At 36.7% G+C, this 22485-nt stretch overlaps 9 protein-coding genes across 9 annotated transcripts; 4 read left to right on the top strand and 5 right to left on the bottom strand.

Moving 5' to 3' along the window:
* The first annotated feature begins 3109 nt into the window (after positions 1–3109).
* BNAA07G29500D (protein PIGMENT DEFECTIVE 338, chloroplastic) lies at positions 3110–5396 on the top strand. Its single transcript, XM_013794043.3, has 8 exons — positions 3110–3982; positions 4083–4157; positions 4238–4309; positions 4388–4468; positions 4549–4646; positions 4737–4862; positions 4958–5006; positions 5132–5396. The coding sequence occupies exons 1-8, from the start codon at positions 3185–3187 to the stop codon at positions 5303–5305; spliced, it is 1473 nt and encodes a 490-aa protein (XP_013649497.1). The 5' UTR covers positions 3110–3184; the 3' UTR covers positions 5306–5396.
* Positions 5388–6877, bottom strand: BNAA07G29510D (embryogenesis-like protein). Its single transcript, XM_013794044.3, has one exon. It carries the CDS (start codon positions 6041–6043, stop codon positions 5582–5584), a length of 462 nt encoding a protein of 153 aa, XP_013649498.1. The 5' UTR covers positions 6044–6877; the 3' UTR covers positions 5388–5581.
* Positions 6448–6991, top strand: BNAA07G29520D. Its single transcript, XM_013794045.3, has one exon. The coding sequence runs from the start codon at positions 6448–6450 to the stop codon at positions 6847–6849; it is 402 nt and encodes a 133-aa protein (XP_013649499.1). The 3' UTR covers positions 6850–6991.
* Positions 6982–8128, bottom strand: LOC106355941 (hypoxanthine-guanine phosphoribosyltransferase). Its single transcript, XM_048736170.1, has 3 exons — positions 7726–8128; positions 7336–7500; positions 6982–7249 (listed from the first exon to the last, which is right to left on the bottom strand). Exons 1-3 carry the CDS (start codon positions 8023–8025, stop codon positions 7151–7153), a joined length of 564 nt encoding a protein of 187 aa, XP_048592127.1. The 5' UTR covers positions 8026–8128; the 3' UTR covers positions 6982–7150.
* Positions 8129–9268: 1140 nt separating this feature from the next.
* Positions 9269–11463, top strand: BNAA07G29540D. Its single transcript, XM_013794048.3, has 3 exons — positions 9269–10771; positions 10834–11007; positions 11170–11463. Exons 1-3 carry the CDS (start codon positions 10405–10407, stop codon positions 11391–11393), a joined length of 765 nt encoding a protein of 254 aa, XP_013649502.1. The 5' UTR covers positions 9269–10404; the 3' UTR covers positions 11394–11463.
* Positions 11447–14372, bottom strand: LOC106354168 (polyadenylate-binding protein 5). The gene is made up of 7 exons (XM_013794047.3): positions 13880–14372; positions 13028–13809; positions 12850–12927; positions 12689–12778; positions 12283–12603; positions 11967–12188; positions 11447–11885 (listed from the first exon to the last, which is right to left on the bottom strand). The coding sequence occupies exons 1-7, from the start codon at positions 14208–14210 to the stop codon at positions 11655–11657; spliced, it is 2055 nt and encodes a 684-aa protein (XP_013649501.1). The 5' UTR covers positions 14211–14372; the 3' UTR covers positions 11447–11654.
* Positions 14373–16499: 2127 nt separating this feature from the next.
* LOC106354170 lies at positions 16500–17496 on the bottom strand. Its single transcript, XM_013794049.3, has 2 exons — positions 17084–17496; positions 16500–16910 (listed from the first exon to the last, which is right to left on the bottom strand). Exons 1-2 carry the CDS (start codon positions 17429–17431, stop codon positions 16701–16703), a joined length of 558 nt encoding a protein of 185 aa, XP_013649503.2. The 5' UTR covers positions 17432–17496; the 3' UTR covers positions 16500–16700.
* A 103-nt stretch (positions 17497–17599) lies between these two features.
* LOC106354171 (probable F-actin-capping protein subunit beta) lies at positions 17600–19712 on the top strand. Its single transcript, XM_048736175.1, has 8 exons — positions 17600–17829; positions 18020–18090; positions 18289–18402; positions 18579–18661; positions 18746–18819; positions 18960–19079; positions 19198–19293; positions 19378–19712. The coding sequence occupies exons 1-8, from the start codon at positions 17701–17703 to the stop codon at positions 19459–19461; spliced, it is 771 nt and encodes a 256-aa protein (XP_048592132.1). The 5' UTR covers positions 17600–17700; the 3' UTR covers positions 19462–19712.
* A 168-nt stretch (positions 19713–19880) lies between these two features.
* LOC106357210 (very-long-chain aldehyde decarbonylase GL1-9) lies at positions 19881–22450 on the bottom strand. The gene is made up of 2 exons (XM_013796888.3): positions 21097–22450; positions 19881–20638 (listed from the first exon to the last, which is right to left on the bottom strand). Exons 1-2 carry the CDS (start codon positions 21328–21330, stop codon positions 20090–20092), a joined length of 783 nt encoding a protein of 260 aa, XP_013652342.1. The 5' UTR covers positions 21331–22450; the 3' UTR covers positions 19881–20089.
* Between the last annotated feature and the right edge of the window lie 35 nt (positions 22451–22485).

Raw genomic sequence — 22485 nt, forward strand, 5'->3', positions numbered from 1 at the left:
ATGTAAGATCATAATTTTTTTTTATATATATATGTTGGATATTACTCTCGACTACTAAAAAGAACTTAATAATTTAGAAAAGTTTTTTAAAAATATTAAAAAATAAAAGCCGCCTCTTTTCTTTTCTTATTTGCTATAATGAATAATTTATTTTTATCTTCTGAATTGTTTTTAGCGGCAGAAAGGTGGAAATATATTCCCATCTTTCCATTGCGATTTGTGAGTGAAAACTGGGAAAAGAATCAAAGAATCCAAGGGTGATAGTGCCCTTTCTCTTTGATTCTCTATCTCCCTAATATAATCATATACCAGTCACATTATGTTACTGTAGTTTAAAGTTTAAACCGGCGAGAAACGAAACCCAACGTCAACCCTCCTACATTATGTTACTTCCGCAGATTGGACCTCCGGTTTGTGTAACCACAGCTGTACTGGTACATCTCAGCACATGTCATTTGGACTTCAAAATCAGAAAATTAAGCAGCAAAGTTTAATTCGTTGTTAAAATCTGTGAAATTTATCGTACGTGTCATATGCATATATGATCTATGATTCGTATAAATTTAAAACTTTAGTTTACCACGCAAGTTTACAAATTGTTTTCTTCTTTCTATTATTATACGAAGAGAACGATCGAGCAAAGCTGGGACTTGTCTTACATCAGACTTCGTTTTCTTCCTAACTCACCACATATCTGTCAAGCGATAACGACGAGCTCGTTATTATTTTATTTTCTGAATAGACACCCTCATTATTACATACATTTATGACGGATGATGAGGCAAGTGTAAATATTTATCAAACTTATGAACAAATAAAGTTTCAAACTTTCAACTACTGCAACAACACGAATTTGATTGTGAATGTGTGGTATAGTAATATATGACCTTTGAAAGTGAACTTAACATCTTGTAAGCCTACCTTAAAAATGCTTAGTACATACTCTTCTGGTTCTATAACCACTAATCTCAATCTATGAATTTATTAAATTATTGCACTACGAGAGAGAAACAAATAAATTCTGATGCTAATCAGCGAGCACAAAAAGACTGATAGACTATGACTAATTGATTAAGTAAAACATTTAATCTATAATTATTTATATAATTGTGGATAGGTGGGAATTGGGAAAGCCATCGCTAATCATAATCGATCGGTGAGTTTTATTTTTATTGTTTCTATGGCCATCACAATTATGTTAATTAAACAGAGATATTTATTTAAAGTGATGTTGGGTTTTTGTCAGGCAAGAACTTGATAATCATAAACAAGTATCATCTCGTCTCCATCTTCGTAATAATTTACGATTTGAAATTTTGCATTTCGTCTAATCGCTGTATAGTGTCTACTAGTTTCACTATAATCCAACAATTTTTATATATGAACAAAACTTCTCTTTCATGAATTATTAAAAAGAAGAGTATTAAAAAAAATTAAATGTAGTGTGCATACTGTATTTTATTGGCCGACGCAAATGATTTTTAAACCACAAAGCAGTATGTTCAGGTTCACTATAAGTTTTACCACTTATATTGCTAATTAAAGTTACTATTTTTTTGTTTTTTTCAACTGAAAACAATATTAACATGAGAGTTACTTAAATCATACTTTCTGCCTAAATTTTAAATTAATATAATTTTACATTAATTAATATAAAGTTTGACATTTTATCAAAAAGACTAAGCGTTTATAATAATCAAACTTTTGTTATTTAAAGCGAGAAAAAGATTATAACATAATATATATATTATTAACATAAAGGAACTATATATACATAAATATATCAGACACATAGTAGAGTATTTTAGATATAATAACAATTCATTTTTCGAATCGTACTAATTAAATTAAAATTTCATAAGGTGATCCAACCTAGGAAATGCTAAAGTTCAAATATTTTTAGTAAATTAAAATCTCAAAGTACATTTAGATATGGGTATATATTGTAAATAAAAAAACTAAAACACAATATCTCGTAAGTCAGACAAAACATCAATTTGAAACCAATAATGTTGTATTTCTGGCGGATCAAAAATTCAATTTTTTTTAATCAATATGAGTCTTGCAAAATTAAACATTCACATAATTAAACATTCACATAATTAATATACACTCTAAATTGATGTTTGTCTCAATCGAATTTTACTCTCTTAAGTTTTTTTTTTCAAAATTAGTTTGCATTTATCCACAACATGTGCCAACTTGATAACCATTTATGTGTGGACACAAAACTTACTAATTTAATTTTATGTAATTAGAAATTGAAAAACTACCACTTAAAAATGAACTATATGATAATTAATCATCAAATTTGTATGGTGCCCAGAACCTTCCAAATTGGCATAGAGCGTCTAACACACAGTCTCCAAAAACCAAAATGGCTAGTACCGTCTAAACCGCTTGGCATCGAGTAAGGCAGGTTCTCTTCTTGTGCATTGATTCAAAAAATTTCTTGGTTAAAGAATTAATAAGCATCTGATGAAGAGTGGATTGTTCTTGACCGATCAAGCAACTTAACGAGTCTATTCGAGTTAAGATAACTGAGTAGAATACTGGAGGTTTTCCCAACCGAATTGAGGTAGGCTTCACATGTTTGCCTAGAGTTCACACCAATTTAGTAGTATATGATTACAACATATGCAACTGTATGAAAACACACATATGCCAACTTTGACAACCATATATGTCTGAACCCAAAACTTAAAAACCACCACCTAAAAATGATAACTAATCATCAATTGTGTAGGGTTGCCTAAATCTTCAAAGCGCCATAGAAATGTTTAATACAGTCTCTAATAACCAAGACGCCTAGCACCGTCCAAACTCCCCAAACCAAAAATGCTTTCACCACTCTTAAAACGTTCTGGAATCAATTGAACCGCCGACCGATTATTGATAGGTTGTTTAATAATGGTTTAATAAACGCGAAGGCCCATATAAAAGACAGCTCCATTCTTATTAGGTCCACTTTCAATGTTGGGCCTATTGTTAAGTTGTCGTCAAAAGTTCGTTGTTAAAACTCGACAAGTATGGGCTCTATTGTTACATTTCAAACTTCCTGCCCGATTTAATAAATCGTACAAACTTAGAGGACACATTCTGCAAAACCAGCGAAATAGCAAATGGATAAAATAAAACCGTTTGAAGAATCCTCTGCGCGGCGGATAAGAGAGGAGACAAGAAGATGCAAACGCTTCTCATTCAGCCATCTAAGTCTCTCTTCCCTTCCTCGATTCACAGCTCCGGCGACGTCAGAGACTGTATCCACTTCAAACCATCGGAGAAAGCTTCTCGGTTTCAGTTTCACAGAGCCCTAAGCCCCTCTCCGTTTCGCAGTTTCGCTGCTCGAAGAGCCTACGGGATCAGATTCTGCTCGCGCGACGGCGTCTCCGATGTACGAAACGTGGCGGAGGTGGAGGAGGAGGAGATTGAGCTATTGAACAGGCCTAATCCTCAGAAACCAGAGGAAGAGGAGAAGGAGAAGCCTGACGATGACGAGATCCTTGAGCCGTTTTTGAAATTCTTCAAGCATGGAGAACGAGAAGAAGAGGAAGAAGAAGAAGAAGGAGACGAAGAATCGGAGAGACTCACCGTGGAGTATTACGATCCCAAGCCGGGTGAATTTGTCGTTGGAGTTGTGGTTTCAGGTAACGAGAACAAGCTCGATGTGAGTATAGGTGCGGATATGTTGGGGACTATGTTGACGAAGGAGATTCTTCCGTTATACGACAAAGAGTTGGATTACTTGCTGTGTGATTTGAAGTACGACGCTGAGGAGTTCTTGGTTCACGGTAAAATGGGGATTGTTAAGGATGAGGAGGATGATGGTGTTGAGGTGATGGAGTTTGCAAGGCAAGGGAGGCCTGTGGTGGAGGTAGGGACGGTGATTTTCGCGGAGGTTTTGGGGAGGACGTTGAGTGGGAGGCCTTTGCTTTCTTCTAGACGTTACTTTAGGAGAATCGCTTGGCACCGTGTGAGGCAGGTTCTTATTCTTGTCTCCTTGATTTTCAAACAACTGTTGTTGGTTTGGTGTATGATGAAGATGATAATGTAAGAGTGGATTGTTGTGGTGGTGGTGATAGATTAAGCAGATTAATGAGCCTATTGAAGTGAAGATAACTGAGTGGAATACTGGAGGGCTGCTTACCCGGATTGAGGTTTGGGGATTCACATGTTTGTTTAGAGTTTGTACGTATTGAAGTGGATGATCGATGGAATTGAGTTGGTTTGATTTCAGGGTTTGAGAGGGTTTATTCCGAAGCAGGAGCTGGTGAAGAGAGTGAATAGCTTCACTGAGTTGAAGGAAAACGTAAAGCAAGAGTTTCTTCTTCTTCAGCTGTAACCCATTTTGTTTTCTTTGCTGAATGCTGTTTTCTGTGCGTTCTAGGTGGGTCGTAGATTGGTTGTACAGATTACGAGATTGAATGAAGACAAAAACGACTTGATACTGAGTGAAAAAACAGCCTGGGTTGGTTTCACTTTCTGTCTTGTGTTGATAAGGAAAACCAACGATTAGACTAAATGATATGTCGCATGATGCTGTAACAGGAGAAGCGGTACCTTAGAGAAGGAACACTCTTAGAAGGAACAGTTGCCAGAATCTTACCGTATGGAGCCCAAGTCAGACTCGGTGAAAGTAGTAGAAGGTTAGTGTTCATGTCTACTGCTTCTATAAGTTTGTTCTCTTTCATGGTGACTACTAATTTTGACTTCATTTCGTATGCATGTTTTCATAGTGGACTGCTACACATTTCAAACATTACCCGCAGAAGAATTGGATCTGTTAGCGATGTGCTTCAGGTGGACGAAAGCTTAAAGGTTCTCGTTGTGAAATCTCTATTTCCAGACAAGATCTCTCTAAGGTAAACACCTTAACTACAAACACAACCAAAACTCACTGGTCCTCAGTAACAGCTAAAACATGTTTCTTCCTACTCTTTTTTCTTCGTCTCGACAGCATTGCAGATCTTGAAAGCGAGCCGGGTTTGTTCATCACCAACAGAGAGGTACAACTTGCAAAACCTTTAACTGACAGTGTTCGTTCACTCATAACAGGCTTAATCATGTTCTATTTTATTACAAAGACGCCATTTAGTCCCTTAAAAGCTATACTGTAATCTTGTCGAAGCAGAAAGTGTTTATGGAGGCTGAAGAGATGGCGCAGAAGTACAGAGCAAAGATGCCTACGGTGACAACAAGAAGCGAGATTTCTACTGATCATCCTCCGATCACAAGCAGCTTCCCTCAGGGAAAAGATGAAGAAATCTATGCTAACTGGGACTGGTTCAAGTTCGAGAGTCAGTGACATATTAGCAGATTCTGTTAACGAAACTGTTGTACAATTTGAATTTTGCGATTTGTTATATGTTAATGTTATTATGAGTAAATTATTTCAAGTTCTTCCTCATAAAAAGCTTGTTCCTTTAACAGAAGATGTGTATCTATGTAAAGATCAAAACACACAACGTAAGCTGCTCGGTAACGAGTACATTTATTGAATAAGACAAGAACAAAGGTTCGGTAATAATACCGCAGAGGAACTGTTCTGCTAACCTCTTCGTTCTTCACAAAAATCAAACAATCATTCGTTAAGCTGTTGAAGCTCAGCTTTGAGCTGTTCCATCTTTAACCCCATGGATCGCTGCAGAGACGATTTCTCTTTCTCCGTTACCTTCCCGAGCAAACCCTCGAACATCTCCATAACCTCCGCCACGGCTGCTCTCGCGCACTCCGCCTCCTCGTTGAAGTAAACCGTCTCCTTCGCATCCATCGCCATTTCTATCTCCTCGCGCGCCTCTGCGAACTTCAGATTGATCTCGTCCACCACCTTGTTCACATCTGGCGGCGAGCCGCCGGTGCTGAATTTCCTCTGGATCATTGAGCTGAATGATGCTTTGATGAGATTGGATGTCGAATAAGGAGACGGCGAAGGAGGTGTAGAGTTTACGGCAGCTGGAGAAGAGGTAATGCTTCGATTAAGAGGGAGTCGTGGAGAGTTTCTGGTGAATAGGCATCGGAGAGCGATTGCTGAGTGACGACGCATGGTTTCCTCCGCCGGGTTAGGTTTCTCGGAGAATCTGTTTGTCGGCGGCGCAGAGACGAAATGAACTTCAGATTGCGTACAGAAAAAAGAAGGGGAAGAGAGTTTTGGGTTTAATGGGCTTTAAATTTAGGCCCACTAATAAGTTCACACACAAAAAGAACTTGCCACGTGGAGAAAGCGCTAACACGGCATTGGTCGCACAAAAAAAGTCAAAAGAAGACTGGTTAAAGTCAAACCATCAACCAAACCACATAAGCACCTAAACCTGAACCAAAAGCTTCTCACTGACCTTTCATGACTAACCACTCCATTTCCACTGACTTATACCACTACATAACCCCCTGAACTCAAAGACAGTATCAACTCACAACCCTTGAGCTGCAACACCAACGATCTACACATCAATGGCTAGTACCGTTCCAGCATCTAAAACGCAGTCGCATACATTTTTTCAAATTGGTCTAGCCGTAGCAAAACAGCTTGTGTCCGGCGTTTCAGGTTTCGCTTCTAATTCAAAGAGGAAGCTCCGCCGTTGGACTGCATGTTATGGCTATAGAGATCATGAACCTGTTATACATCTCCAAAACGACATGACGATGATGATTGGTGGTGTTTATGAGCCAGACAACGGTGAGCCGAGCATGCTGCTGAGTGGGGATCAGAGACGTGGTCCGTTGTGGCAGAAGAACATTCTCATGGGTGGAAAATGCCAGCTTCCAGATTTCTCAGGTGTTATATTGTATGATTCTGAAGGACTTGTTGTTCCTCCTGCCAAGAACTCTCTTCCTCTGCTCACCTGGAAGTAACCAAGCAAAAGAAAGAAGATACATCCTCACCTTATTGTCCGTTATTACCCATTTGTTTGTTTGTATCTCTATTTCTTGGAATATAATGTATTGTATTGTTTATGAAATTTATGTATTGTGTGAAGCTCTTGCTGAACGAACATATCAAACCTTATTGCATAAGAATCATTGTCAAAGTGTAGTATAACTTTGTATTTCACTGCTTTGAACAACAATATAAAGGAGCCAGGTCACAAAACTTCTCATGACTGCCCAATAAATTCTTTTAAAGATATATGAAATCAGTTAATGTAATATTTGATCACATGTAATATTCAGGCTTCAGTACGCCAATGTAAGGTAGGTTGCGGTACTGCTCTGCAAAGTCCATGCCATAGCCCACAACAAACTCATCTGGACACTGCATATATTCAGAAGGCGCAACACATGTTCAACACAATCCCATGAAAAATAAATAGTGTTAGTCCCCTAGTAGAAGCAGCTTACTTCAAAACCACTGTAGAACTTCCCGTCTCCAACCAGTTTGAAATAAACCTTTCTTCTCGATGGCTTGTCGAGAAAAGTACAGACCGAAACAGATGATGCTTTCTTCAACGTCATGTGCTCTATCAGGCAGCTGACTGTATTACCAGTATCCACAATATCCTCGACCTTGAAAACAGAAAACAAAACATCATAGCTAGTTAACAAAAAAAAGGCAGTGAGAATTTCTAATGCTTGTACCTAGACAACGTCCAAGGTGGTCTCTTGTCTAATTACACATTTCGCGTATCACTACTATGTTCTTATTAAACACAAAAAATTTCAAACTTTTCAAGAAATTCATATGAATCTGATACTGCATGACATGAGATGAATCGAACGGAGACTACTTACCAAGATGACGTGCTTGTCCGTGATGTCGAGCTTCAAGTCAAATGAAATTCTGGGAGATCCATTGGAGACTGTACCAGAGCCATACGAATCGGCTCTGATGAAATCGATGGAGATGGGAAGGTCGATTCGCCTGACGAGATCGGCCAAGAAGAGGCAAGCACCGGTGGCTACTCCGACGAAAACAGGAGGATCTGAGTCGCCGGAGAACTCGGAGGTAATCTCGGATCCGAGCTGAGCCACCCGCTCAGCGATTACTTCGGCGCTGTAAAGCACCTTCTCCATGTGCTTATCTAGCGACATGGTCTTTTACTCTCCCACCTACTATCTACACGATTTGGGTTTTTAGGGTTGAGTGTTGATTGCGAATTGCGAGTGCAAGAAAACGCGGGAGGTTACCGAAGCTTCCTTATATTTTTTTTAGGGTTTTTAGTAATTAAACCCCTCAACTAAAGATGAATCGTAAAAAAACCCTCAACTAAAAATCCTGTGAAATAAACCTTCAACTTTAGTTCCGTTAACATATGTTACCCTCCGTTTAAAAAACCGTAACGGAGGGTGACATATGTTAACGGTTTATAAGTTGAGGGTTTATTTCAATGGATTTTTAGTTGAGGGTTTTTTTCACGATTCATCTTTAGTTGAGGGGTTTTATCACTAAAAGTCATTAAATATTATTAAATTATTTATTATCATTTATACATTGTTTTAAGATTTATAAGCCTTTAAAACTAATTTATAAATTTTAATACATTAATATATTTGTATATTAATTTATACATCTTAAATTAATAATTTTTAACACTACTTACAACTTATTATAACTTTGAAATATTAAATTATTTGATATTTAGAAATAGTGATATAAAAAAAATTTGTGTGTTTATATCGTCATTGTCAAATATGAAATAATTGAAAGTTTCTAAGTTATATTAAGTCTTAAGTAGTGTCGAGATAATTCATCCATAAAGTCAATCTTTCTATTTAGAGTATGACGCACTTTTTCTTTTTTTCATGATTTCTGTCATCCGGTTCATACTTCTCCCCCTCCAAAATAATGCATGACTATTTTTATTCTCATTGATTTCTGAATAACTACATTATATTTTTATTTTCTTGATCAATAATATATTTGAAACATAAAGTAATACAATAAATCAAGAACAATATAGGAAAATAGGAAAGTATGAGTCTGATGACGAAAATCATGAAAATAAGAAAAAGTACGTCATACTCCAAATAGAAAGATTGACTTCATGGATGAATTATCCTCAACACTACTTAAGATTTAATATAACTTAGAAACTTTCAATTATTTGATATTTGAAAATGACGATATAAACACACAATTTTTTTTATATCACTATTGCCAAATATCAAATAATTTAATATTTTGAATTTATAATAAGTTGTAAATCGTGTTGAAAATTATTAATTTAAAATGTATAAATTAATTTTATAATAGATTAATGTATTAATAATATACATTAGTTTTAAAGGCTTACAAATCAATCTAAAACAATGTATAAATGAATAATAAATAACTTAAAAATCCTTTAATGACTTTTAGTGATAAAATCCCTCAACTATTTTTGAATCGTAAAAAAAACCCTCAACTAAGTTTTCAACATTATAAACCCTCAACTTATAAACCGTTAACATATGTCACCCTCCGTCACAGTTTTTTAAACGGAGGGTAACATATGTTAACGGAACTAAAGTTGAGGGTTTATTTCACAGGATTTTTAGTTGAGGGTTTTTTTTACGATTCATCTTTAGTTGAGGGGTTTAATTACTAAAAACCTTTTTTTTTATTAGTCTTGATTATGTGGAACTAAAAGAATCTTATCGAATCGAATCGAATAATTAAGGTAGTCAATGGTGACATAAGAGCGGAATTTAATTAATTTTTTTATAAGTCCGCAGTGTTTACATTATGGTTCCGGGGTTGGCTTACTTTTATTTTCTCAACCAGTAATTAGCCAGCTTTTTTTGAGTTCGGCGTTAAAAACATAAAATTTTTTTTTATTTTTATTTTTGTATTTAGTTTTTTTTTTTTTTCCCTGAAGCTTGCGAATTTCTTACAGTATACTTAGATCTTGTGCATATTAACAGATCCAAATAATCAAACTGAATCAAATTAATTTGAATAATCAGAACAGTTTCCTACTTATATGTATTCAAAATAATTGCAACGGATGAAAATTAGATAGAAAATTAATTGAATATACTAATATCTAAAATATAACTCATAGGTCGGGATATTCCATGTTAATAAAAAAATTATATGTATTCTTCTAGTTATTCAGATTATATGCTATTTTATATAAACGACTTAGTTATCTAAATTAAAACCAAACTGAGCCTGATATCTTTTGGATATTATATAACTTTTAATTTTACTATCCAACCAAACCAAAAAAAAAAAAAAATTAAAAGAACCCACCTAAAGCTTACTTAAATATCATAAATATCCGGAACTCTCTATATTTATATACCCACTACTAAAATAACCGAGTTGAACCAAAACAAATGTGCTACTAACCAAACCGGATACAGAATAATCTCGAATTTCCCAAAATTCGCTAACTTGGCGCTTAAAAACACTTGAAAGAACGAAAATACATTTAAAGCCGAAAATCAAAATCCCTAGAGAGCAGCAGAAGGAGAAGAAGAAGGAAAATGTCGAGTGTTCTCTTCTTGGCTCTACAATGTTGCGAATGCTCAACGATGCAAGTGAAGCAGAAGAAGAAAAGCAGCAACAACTGGGTTTGCGTCATTTGCAATCAGAAGCAGTCGGTGCGGAGAGTGTTCGCTCAGGGCTACAAGGCCAAGGACCTTCGTCTCTTCGTACAGTCCTTCAACATGTCTCGTAAAGTCGCCGACGAGGAGAAGCAGGAGGTCGCAGATACGTTTCCGGAGGTTGAAGCTGATGAGGAGGTTGAGGAGATTCGAGGTAAGAAGCGATCTGATTGGAGTGAGTACCTCGATTCCGATCCACCTAATGAACGGCGGAGATTAATCGTAGAGGAAGACGGCGAAGAAGAAGGTAATATTTAGTTTTTGAAAATCGAAAGAATGAACATATACTGATATGTTTTTGTTTCACAGATTTGAAGATTGTGACTGAGATTCCGAACGAGATGTTCAAAAGGCCCAAGCTTAACAGATACTCTAACGACGGTGGATATTCATCAGCTAAGGACGGCGTTCAAAGAAACGATAAGGAGCCCTTAAAGCCCTCCTTCTCAAGAAGCTGCATCCCAAAGCAAAGATTTTCTTCAGGTAAGAGGAGGACCTCTGCTACATACATGTTTCTGCTTGGTTTTCATATTGGGTGATTGAATCATATTTGATTTGACATACATTATCACTTTTTGAATGGTTAAATATAACTAAGGGTAATATCTTTGGTGTTTAGTTAACTTATGCCTTTCCATTATGCAGATGGAGTAATGAAGAGGAAGAAGGATACAGAGCAAGGAAACTTCAAACCAGCAAGAGTTACTAAGCCAACGTCAAAATGGGACGCTTACTTGATAGATGACGAGGGAGAACACCAAGCAGCAAGAGGAGCTTCGAAGGATGATTGTGTTGGAGAATGGGACAGAGGTATTACGGATGTAAGTTACCAGATTGTAGATGACGAGGTACATCCCGATTTCATGTAGATTAGAGAAAGTATTATGTTAAGGACAAGGAGGTTCCAGATTAGAGAAGAGACTTGCTTGAGTTAAATCATTAGATAAAGACTCAAAACAAAAAAAAAAAACTACATAAAGGTGCTAAAGAGTAGAAGTCTCAAAAGAAAAGAAACGATAAGAGTTGAACTCAAAACAAACTAAAGTTGCAAAAGAGAGATTCCTAAAAGTTTTTTTGAAGTCTAATAAAGCCAGAAATAAATAATGCCTTTGAGTAAATAAGTCAGATCATCACTCGGTTGCCGAGGGTGCGAACTGGTCATCAACGGAGGACACAGCTGGCGGATTAGCAGAGAGCCTGAGCACATCCAGAGCTTCAGAGACTTTGGCCTTAAGTGCTTCAGGAGACTCGAGAAGGTGCAGGATCTCGGCCTGGTCCATCTCCAGCAACATCCCTGTAACTTTGGCCGTGTGGACTGGCTCCTGCTTCTCCACCAGAGGGTAAAGCTGCTCCCCAAGCATCTGTCATCATTTCACAATTCTTCAACAAACCAACTCTAATGCAACTCTGAGATGAGATAAGAGAATCACAAAGACAAAAACCTGTGGGTGACTAGCAGGGTTAGCCAGAGCCAAGGCAGACATGAGCTTAGAAATGGGGAGGAGTGGTGGCTTCTGTGGGTTTTGAGAAGCATTGTGAGAGATTGCAGATGCATCCAACGGCAAAGGGATGATGCCTTGTGGAGCAGTTCCTTCCATTCCATTCCTCCTGTTGCCTGGGCCTCCCATGTATCTCATACCCGGACTTGCATTTTGCTGCATCATCTGCCAGTTTCAAGATAACAACAAACCCCTAGCCAAGTTGAAGATAACAAACTTTCTACTATCCATTGATCTGAACAAAATAAGCATTACACACCTGTTGCTGCTGGAAGTGCTGCTGCATGTTAGTAGCACCACGCCTGAACCCAACACGGGGACCAGGCTGGTTTTGCCTTTGAAGAGGGTAAGGCATCATGAAGTTAGATGGACCAGAACCTGGACGTACCCCAGGCATGAACTGAAGCTGGTAACCATACCCCATAGGCTGCGATGGCACCAGACCTTGACCGTTCTGGCCCACGTACATGGGATGGTGTGGTCCTGCCATTGCACCACCTGGTGGGTGGTGATGGAAACCAGGCATTGGTGATGCCATTGGCGACATTGTCCCATTTGGCCTCATATGGGAAAATAAAGTCTAAAACATGACAACATAAAAGAGAATTTGAGGATCATTGTCACTATACAAGTCATCCAGTTCAGAGAAAGAGTAGGATAAGAACCTGGAGGTGGCTCCTCCTCTCTTCCTTGCGTTGAGCCAAAGCAATGTAAAGAGGTTTCCTTCCTATCATCTTCCCATTCATTTCATTCATCTGTATAATCATCATCTCAAATGAACATCAGCATTAGTAAAATATATATTGAGGATTTAATTGACACATACAGCTCTTAAAGCTTCTTCAGGACATGAATAAGCAACGAAACCAAACCCTCTGCTCACACCTTCTGAGTTCATCATAACCTAAAAATGACCACAAACATAACACTTAATTGAGCTTAGTCTAAGTCTAACTAAACTAATCAATCATTATAAAATGTATTTTAAGATCAAGAACAAAAACCTTGCATGAGGTCACATTCCCATACTCAGAAAACATCTCCTTGAGCTTCTCATCATTCACACTATCATCAAGATTCTTCAAATACAAATTCGAACCTTGCAACTTCTCAAACCTACTGATCCTCTCAAGCTCAAACTTCCTCCTCAGCTCCTCCTCCCTCTCAGACTTCTTCTGCGCCCTCCCAACGTACAGCACATCCTCCCCAAGACTAATCCCATTCATCTTCTCAACCGCCACCGCAGCCGCCTCGGGGCTCTCGAAGTTCACAAACCCAAAACACCTCGAGCTCCCACTCTGATCCTTCATCACAACCGCGCTCGAAATGTCACCGTACTTCCCAAACGTCTTCTTCAGCTCATCATCACCAATCTCCTTAGGAAGATTCTTCACATACACGTTAGTAAACCTAGGGACCGTCCCGCTCTCGGACCGAGCCCTGTCCTGACGCCTAACAAAGTGTCCCACGAACACTTGCTTGTCATTAAGCAGCATTCCGTTAAGCTTGTCGATAGCAGCCTCAGCGGTCTCCTCCTTCTCAAACTGAACAAAGCCGTAACCTTTGGACCTTCCCGTAACATCCATTGCCACCTTGCAAGAGAGTATAGTCCCGAAGATGGAGAACGTATCGTACAAAGCTTTGTTATCAATCGATACGTCGAGGTTCTTGATGAAAACATTGCCTTTACCGCTAAGTCTCGTGCTCGGGTCACGGTTCGAACGCATGATCCTTATGGGCCTGTCTTTGATGGGAGTGTAGTTCAGACTATCCATCGCTCGCATCGCTATTACAATAAAAAAATAACAATATTATAATCATTTTATTATTATAATAATATTTAAATTAACAAGTACCATCATCGGGATTAGCGAAGTTGACGTAAGCGTAACCAAGAGAACGGCGAGTGAGATCACGACAAACCCTAACTGTCTGAACAGGAGCAACTTGGTTGAACAGATCCAACAGATGTGCCTCATTGACACTTTGGTCTAAATCTCCCACGTAGAGCGACGAGTTAGGGTGCGCTTGTAACGCCTCGGCGGCTGCAGCCGCTGCAGCCACAGCGGCTACCTGAGTGAATGGAGTTGTGGATTGAGGAGACGCAACCGTGACCGATGGTTGGTTAGGGACTTGATCAACCATAGCCGTCGTCGGGGCAATTCCTGATGCAACAGCCGCCGCCATAGGTGGATGATCTCTAGGGGTTTTTTTAGGCGTTGCGGAAAGAGATTCGCGTGGGTTGTGTGTGTTTTCCAGATTGTGAGATTTTATTTTTTATTTGATGTTTTGATTTTTTTCCGTTTTTAGGTTATACTCTCAGAGAGAAACGTAAGGAGTAAAGAGAGTGGAAGGTATGTTGTGTGTATTTATACATTCGATAACCAACGAAACGGTCTTAAGGATCTGAGTTTGATCATCTTGTGTCTCTTCATTCTTTTGACCGAGTTTTACGTTGGACATTAGACTGAATCATTTTTTTTTTTACTATTGAATTATCTATATTATTATTGAAACTAAAATATTGTTTTTTTTTAAATAAACCTTACTTCATCTTAGTAATTACACATGCCATTCAGTTTTTTTTTTCCATCTGAAGTTTATGCCATTCAGTTATAATTAAAATCTCTTAAAATCTAAAACTTCCAGTGAGATAATTGTCATTTATAATTTCACTTTGAAACAATGAATTTAGGCCAAAAGCCAATTAATTATATAGTCCAGCATTAACATTGACACTAACACTAACACTATATCATTATCAACAATAATTATTATTTGGTCTGACTACAAAATCATTTGTTGACAGAAACATTCGATCTTATAGTTAAAAGCATATTACAAGGTGGTACTATATGTTGACCCTATCAAATTCTATATATTACAGACAAATGCACATATGATCATATTATGATTATGGGAATTAGTACTCTAATTCAGTAGATCACGGGTTATGTTTCGGTGATTATAGATTTAATGCACCCTGTTAAGTAATCCACCGGTTCTAGATTTCATATCACTTTTTCTCACCTATACGAATATTTTAAAAGTACTTTAAAATATGAACTATTCTGTAGAAAGACACTCATTGTTGTATGTAATATCTTTACGTGCTAAATAAAGTATCACTATCTAATTTGTAAACAAAATACTGCTGAAATATAGATACCAATTGAAAATCAAATCTCTAACCTTTATTTTATACTTATAATAAAACTACATTTTATATATGAACAAATCTATTTCACTCATCTTTTGGTTTTAATATTATTGATGAAATATTTAATGTGATTATAACAATATCTTCTATCCAATACAAATATCATTCCAAATACATAAACAAATTAATGAGTATTCAAGAAAGCAATCAATGGATTAGTAATGTTTATCAAGGCTTTGTCCACATAAAAAAAACTTGTCAAAATCGTAAACAAGGCAAAAATAGGACAACTTGATTTGACATAGTTTGAAAAATTCATTGTTATTAATTTCTATGATTTGTTTATATATTAGGAATGTTATCATCATTATATGGATTATTCATTGTTATTATTTTCTATTGATTACGTTGAATATTCACTAATATGTAAAACAAGAGAACTGAGTGAATGTTATATTGTGTCTCTTCGAATTTGACTATACATTCTCTTTAAGCAGTGGAACGGTCCCTATGGATCTGAATTTGATATTGTGTCTCTTTGGATTTGACCGAGTTTTACGTGAACTGATGTGTAGGAGTCACATGTTATTGTGTTTGAGTGAAGTAGATGCTTTTTTGGTCGCCTGATTTGTGAATCTTCATGAAGTGGTAATAACATGAGAATATTTATTTTAACCAAATCAAATCATCTCCTATTTTTGTGTTGCTTATGAATTGACAAAGTCTTGATAGCATAAACGAAAATTTAGGTCAAGTCCTTATTTACCATCTTGTAGTTTAGGAGTAGTGCTTTTTTTTAATGTATTTTAGACGACTTTTTGTTTTAAAATATCAGTGTGTGATCGGTCTGAGTTTAATAATAATTATTTTTATCTAACATCTAATGAGGATATCATTTTCAAAATGTATAAACAAAATAATAGATGATGCATATTTGAATTTGTAACAATATAGTCATTACAAATCTAATTGTACTTGACAATTTTATTACGGCTAATTTTGTTTGGAGATGCCTATTTTGTTGGTGAATGCATAAATCCTTTTCTTCTTACAAATAAATGTGGTAAACAAAAGGATTGACATTTAACCATATAAACATGGTTCTTGAAAAATATTTAAAAATACAAAATTCATGTCACAATCCTGCATAGTTAAATTCCAATCTTCTCTAGTACTAGATTTTTAAAAATGGTTCATGACATGATTATGACAAGAAGTTTTCTTATGTACGTTTTCAGATATAGATAAAAGTATCAGTTTCCATAACGCATACACATGAAAATTCATAAAACTATCAAACTCAACAAGATGCAAAATGGAGAAAAATGCTTGCTCTCTCTTGGTTCTGAAAGCAAGCAAATTGGCGCATGAGGCCTTATCAAAGAAACAAAGAGTGGTTAACAAGGAAGGGAACTTGCTGGGTTGAGACAAGACATAACATCTCTATATATGGTCGATGGAAGACTACAATATCGACCACATTTCAAGCCAAGACGAGTGTTAAAAGATCTGTGAAACTACCACCCACACTTCCTAAAGAAGTCTCTGGTTCTCTTCCTCGCTCGGGTGAATACTATTACTATGCACGCGAGCACCCACGGAGGGAAGTTCCCAATGGAGATGTTGTTCTTGATCCACGCTGGCGGGTCCTTCATTAGAAACGTTATTAACGCCGTAGCAAACACGACTCCGAGAATGATTCTTGTGATCGGTTGGACCATAGAATCCTGAAAACAAATCATTATAATTCCAAATTAAAGTAAATTCACCAAAAATTCATATACTCTATTCAATAAATCAGTAAGGCTAAACAACACAATCACTTTCTTCTTCCTCATATGAAAGTCAACTCAGAATCAAAAACAATCAGAAGACTCCAAAGGAAGAAGAGATTGATTACCTGAGGTTCGCCGTCGATGTAAACGGTGGCACCATCTCTGTACGTCAGCACAGACCGGCCATTCCTTTGAAATCGGATCGGGACGCCTCGACCTTTGTCGACGTTGAAAGCGAAGATTGATTTCAATCCGTATTTCTCGAGAATAGCTCGAACCTCGAGCTGATCCTGCTCCCAACCTCCGAGATTCGATTTGAACACGTCGATCGGTCCTTTCTCGGATCGATACAGATGGATCTCCACCTCCGGCACCTTCGTCGTCGCAGATTGCGATCTCGATTCGCCGTTGGGTTGAGAATCGTCGAGCAACGGAGCAGTCTCTTCGATCTCCTGCATCGCTCCTATTGACATGATTAACGGATTCGCCGGAGCGATTCAGAGGTTTTCTGTTATTAAATGAAGAAAGCAAAAACAAATATTGGATACGCAACGACGCCGTTTTAGTGTGAGTAGTATACAGATTGGGCCTTATAATGGGCCTAAATAAATTTTAGAGGATAACGACGGCCCGTTAGACCATTGGTTTATGCGGTTACCAGCGGTTGTTTCCCTTCGGTCGTCTTCCTTTTTTACCTCATCCATCGGAGATATTGATTTCTCCGGCGACTGAGGTTGTAAAAATGGAAGCAGCTTTGGGGCTTCTCAGAAGAATGCCGCCGAAGCAATCGGAGACAGCTCTATCAGCACTACTCAGCCTCTTGCCTCAACATTCTTCCGATCTCCTCTCTCAAGTCGATCTCCCTCTCCAGGTATCTCTCTTACTCGAGATTTGAAATTTCATTTTTGTTTCTTCTGCCTGAGTCGTGCTTATCTATCGATTCTTCCGGTCTAATACAATTGATTCCTAGTTAATTGGTGTGACACTTAAAATTGATTCCTTTTTGTATTGTGTTCTGTCTTCATGTGTGAAAAGAATGTAAGTTCTTTGTACTGAAACAGGTGTTACGTGATGCTGAAAGTAGGAAAGATTTCATCTTGTGTGAGTACAATAGAGATGCAGATTCCTACAGGTATTTTTTTTTTTTTGCTAGTTGTTTTTTTTATTACATACTTTAATGTTCGGTTGGCTTTGGTTTGGTGGTCGGAGTCATGTTAGAAAGAAATAAGTTATATAGGATGAGAGCTATTATGAATATAACTAAGGACCTAAGTTACATCTTTGTTCATAGTTAAATTGTTTCTTTTAATTTTTTTGACTTTTTTTGCAGATCACCGTGGTCAAATAAGTATCATCCTCCGCTAGAGGATGCTCTTTACCCATCTTCAGAGTTAAGAAAGCTCGAAGTTGAAGCCAACGACATCTTTGCTATCTATCGTGACCAGTGAGGTTCTTTCACCTACCTCGTTGGTTCAACTTGATAAGCGATCTGAGTTAAATCTTAAAATGGATGCATATTTAGCATCTGATCTGTAAAAGGGTTGAGAGATGAATCACATTTTCTCGTGCTTATTAAAAATTATACCTGTTTTAATCATTTTTTTTTTCTTTTTCTTACAGGTATTATGAAGGAGGTATATCTTCAGTCTACATGTGGGAGGATGATAATGAAGGCTTTGTGGCATGTTTCCTTATCAAGAAAGGTATTTTATTTCTTTGGAGTTCAAATCACAACCAAAGGTTACTCTTTACCTGAGCCGTTCTGCTTTTTTTTTTCCGTCTCGAAGATGGGTCAAAGTCGGGACATGGTCGGAGAGGATGCCTGGAAGAAGGAGCTTGGGATGCCATACATGTTATTCAGGTGACTCTCCTAACATAGTCAATACATACCATCACCATGCATGCCTGCATTTGGTGTCCACAGCTGCAACTATCATATTTTCCCAAGCAGCTCTTTCATGACTTGCTTTGCTTATAACACTTAAGGTTGTCTCAATCTAGGTTGGTCCAGAGGAGGAGGAAATGGCACAGTACTGCTTAACAAGTACTATTATGCTCTCTCTGACCACCGATGACGAACCCTCTGGCAAATTCGGCTTATCCGGATCAATTAGAAGACAAGTAAGCTTTACCTTCTACATAACTCCATCCATGCCTTTTGCAGATAAAGATCCTAGTAGACATACTTAATATTTCTCTAAAACAATAACATCCTTGTCTCTGATACTGGTGAAATCAGATGAAAATGGAGCTCGCTGTAGCAGAGGGGCATTTGTGCAATATGGGGAGAATGATTGAAGAATTGGAAGGCAAACTGAGAAACTCACTTGATCAGGTTATAGGATCTCACAAATCAGAATCTTTAAAAACACTGATGTGTGGTTCCAAAGGTTTGAGAGTTGTTTGGTGAAAAACGCAGGTTTACTTTGGGAAGACAAGAGAGATGGTTTGCACGCTGCGTCCACCTGCTGAGATCGTACAGATGAGACTACCCGACTCCTGATGCTCCCCCTCCTCATCAATCTTTTATAACACTTCATATCACATCACTTCTTTTTTTTGTTTGTCTGTCTGATTTTTAATCGTTTCTCCCAGTGTCTTGTGTGAATCTTGTGTGAATGCCTCTTACTTACTTTGATCACGTGTTGTCTCTTGGCTAGCTTCACAATTTATCATCATGTGACTGTTTTGTTCCATAGATATGCAACAGAACGATGCGCTTTTTAAGGTCGTAGATATCTCTTTTGATATACCTTTAACTTCTCCAAATCTATAGAATAAGTACTGACACTATTATCAATTATCAATAATAACTGACACTATTATAAATGGTAGATTTTGACATATGTTACTGAATGAAAAGTAACGTTAATTATCAGATGAGTAAAGCTAATTGCATGGAAATTAATTTCAAGATTAATCTAGTTATTATATATACTCTCTCCATTTTATTTTAGTCAACGTTTTAGGTTTTTCCATACAGATTAAGATGCATATACATCTAACCATATATAAAGAAAATAGAAAAATAAAATGGAAAATTTTGTTAATAAATTTTAAAACAACATTGATTGATTTTGAAACGAAAATTTTGACTCTGACCAATTAAACTTAAACAAGGGAGCATATAATTATGAACGTTTCTTCATCATCCTAACCTCGAACCCTCCTCCGGGCCGTTTCATGACGTTATACGGCATGTAAGTCCCCATAACTCTGTCCCAGAACGTGAAAAACGGCTGCGAGTAGTTATACTTAACGCCGTTAACCTGGTGGTGAACGTCGTGATAAGCGCCGTTATTCTTGAACAGAACGTGGAACAAGTTCCCCGGAAGCCGTAGACCGCTGTGATCATCTACGGCCTTGACGGTGATGAGGCAGAAGAGCCAAACGCTAGTTCTCGGCGTCATCCCTGACCCGAAGAACGCAGCGGCTCCGCCGAGCATGTCGGATATGACTTCCACCGGGTGGTTGTAGAGAGCCCCGACCGCGTAAGGGACCACGAGGCGGTGGTGGTGCGAGTGGACGTGGCGGTAGAGGAACTTGTTGTGGTGCATGTAACGGTGGACGAAGTACTGACATGTGTCGAATATGAACATGGCTATTAATATCTGAAGGATCTGGATTGGTACTGAGGGTTGGACCGTTGGCCTTGAGGTTTCCTCTGTATAGGAAGTAATCTACAAAGAACAAAAAAATCATTATGACCAATGGTTGAGGTCCTGAGCTACATCAAAGCCTTGTTTTGATGCAATTATTTGCATCTATTAGTTTTTTTTTTTGGTCAAAGCATCTATTAGTTTATCATCGGTTTGTTTTACATCATATTAACAAACATCTATGACTTTTTATTGAACGTATATAACTTTGCATAATGTTTAACAATTATTTATACAAAATATTGTAAGAGAAGAGTTATAAGCTTTTTTCTGTAACTTAGATTATACTGAATCATATTCATTCCTAAACATAATTAACTAAGGTATGTGTTCAATTTAGTACGCTTCCACATAAATTTCTCACATCATCAGAGTTTATGAACTCCAAAACGGCGTAATTCCATATTAATCCCGAAAAATATTAACTACATAATGCAAATATCATTTTCTTGAAATGCATATAAATAGTATTGACTCACAAAGAATCCAAGTTGGGTAATTAAGATCTGGAGAAGCTGTTGAAGCAAGACTCCTTTGACCACTGTGATGATCGGTATTACGTTTTTTCCATTCTCTTCATCAAGGGTGTGAAGCCGGAACTTATCTAAAGAAGGGCTAAGAAACTGGTTAACTCCAGCGTAAACCCAATAGACAATAATGGGAGCTATAGTGCCCATCGTCTCATCACTCACGTACCCTTCCCACACCACCATTCTATTATACCACCACAAAGTACTTCAAAGAATTATAAAATGGCGTTTTGAGGAAGCTTTCTTTTGTTGTTGAAAGTTTCTTGACAAGTAATCTATTATATATTATTTGAGAACCACTACAACATTTTAACTAGACACTTCATCAGTAGAATTTATATTATTAAACTGAATTACTTTTTGAAAATAACTTTTATTTCATTTTATAAATTACAGATTCTGTCAATGAAATTTTAACTATTTGTAGATTTCATCATTAATTATTTTTGTCATTTAAAACAAACTTATAACATACCTTAACTGTTTCTAACTAATTAGTGATAAAACATATTATTCTTCATCTTCTAAGATAAATAAGAAAGAAATATCTTAGTGTTTCTCAACATAATGTTTATAAAATCCCCCAATATATCATTAGTTATATAAATGATAAATCTATCCAAAACACGAATTACTGGGTAGGTTTAAATATTTATTTAAGCCCAGTTTTTTATGCTTTCGATCCCTTAGCATTTTCAAATTCTAAATCAAAAAAATAACTAAACCTCCTAAAACATAAATTATTAGTGCACATGATTATTTAAATAAGAAATAAAATAAAATAAAATTTCTACATAATTAATTAATTACATATCGATAATAAATCAATGGCAATATTCTTAAATGTTTACAATAAGAAAGGTCACAACATAAGTGAATCACGATTAATATATATGCAAAATATTTCCCTAGAAAGTTACATGAATAAGCATTAATTTTGTTTATATATAATTCAGTATATGTATTATGTATGAGACCGGAAAACGTGGGAGCTAAGTCTTAAATTGGGTTTCCATATTTTAGATTGTTTCAATAGTTTGTCAATATTTAGGATTTTTTTTTTTTTTTTTTGATTATGCCATTTTCTAAATATATATTGTGATATCTAATTAATTACATATCGATAATAATTTTAAAATATTCGTAACTGATTTTTAATTTGACAAAAAGTAAATATGAAAAAAATGTCAATATAAATTTGATCCGACTCAACAGACAGTACTACAGTGAATAAAAATATCTTATTTCTTCAATACACAAGAACTTACGACTAACTCAATGGACAGTTTTGTTCCAAAAAAAAAAAAAAAAAAAAAAAAAAAAAAAAAAACTCAATGG

The sequence above is a fragment of the Brassica napus genome, chromosome A7, assembly GCF_020379485.1.
Source record: "Brassica napus cultivar Da-Ae chromosome A7, Da-Ae, whole genome shotgun sequence".
NCBI lineage: Eukaryota > Viridiplantae > Streptophyta > Magnoliopsida > Brassicales > Brassicaceae > Brassica > Brassica napus.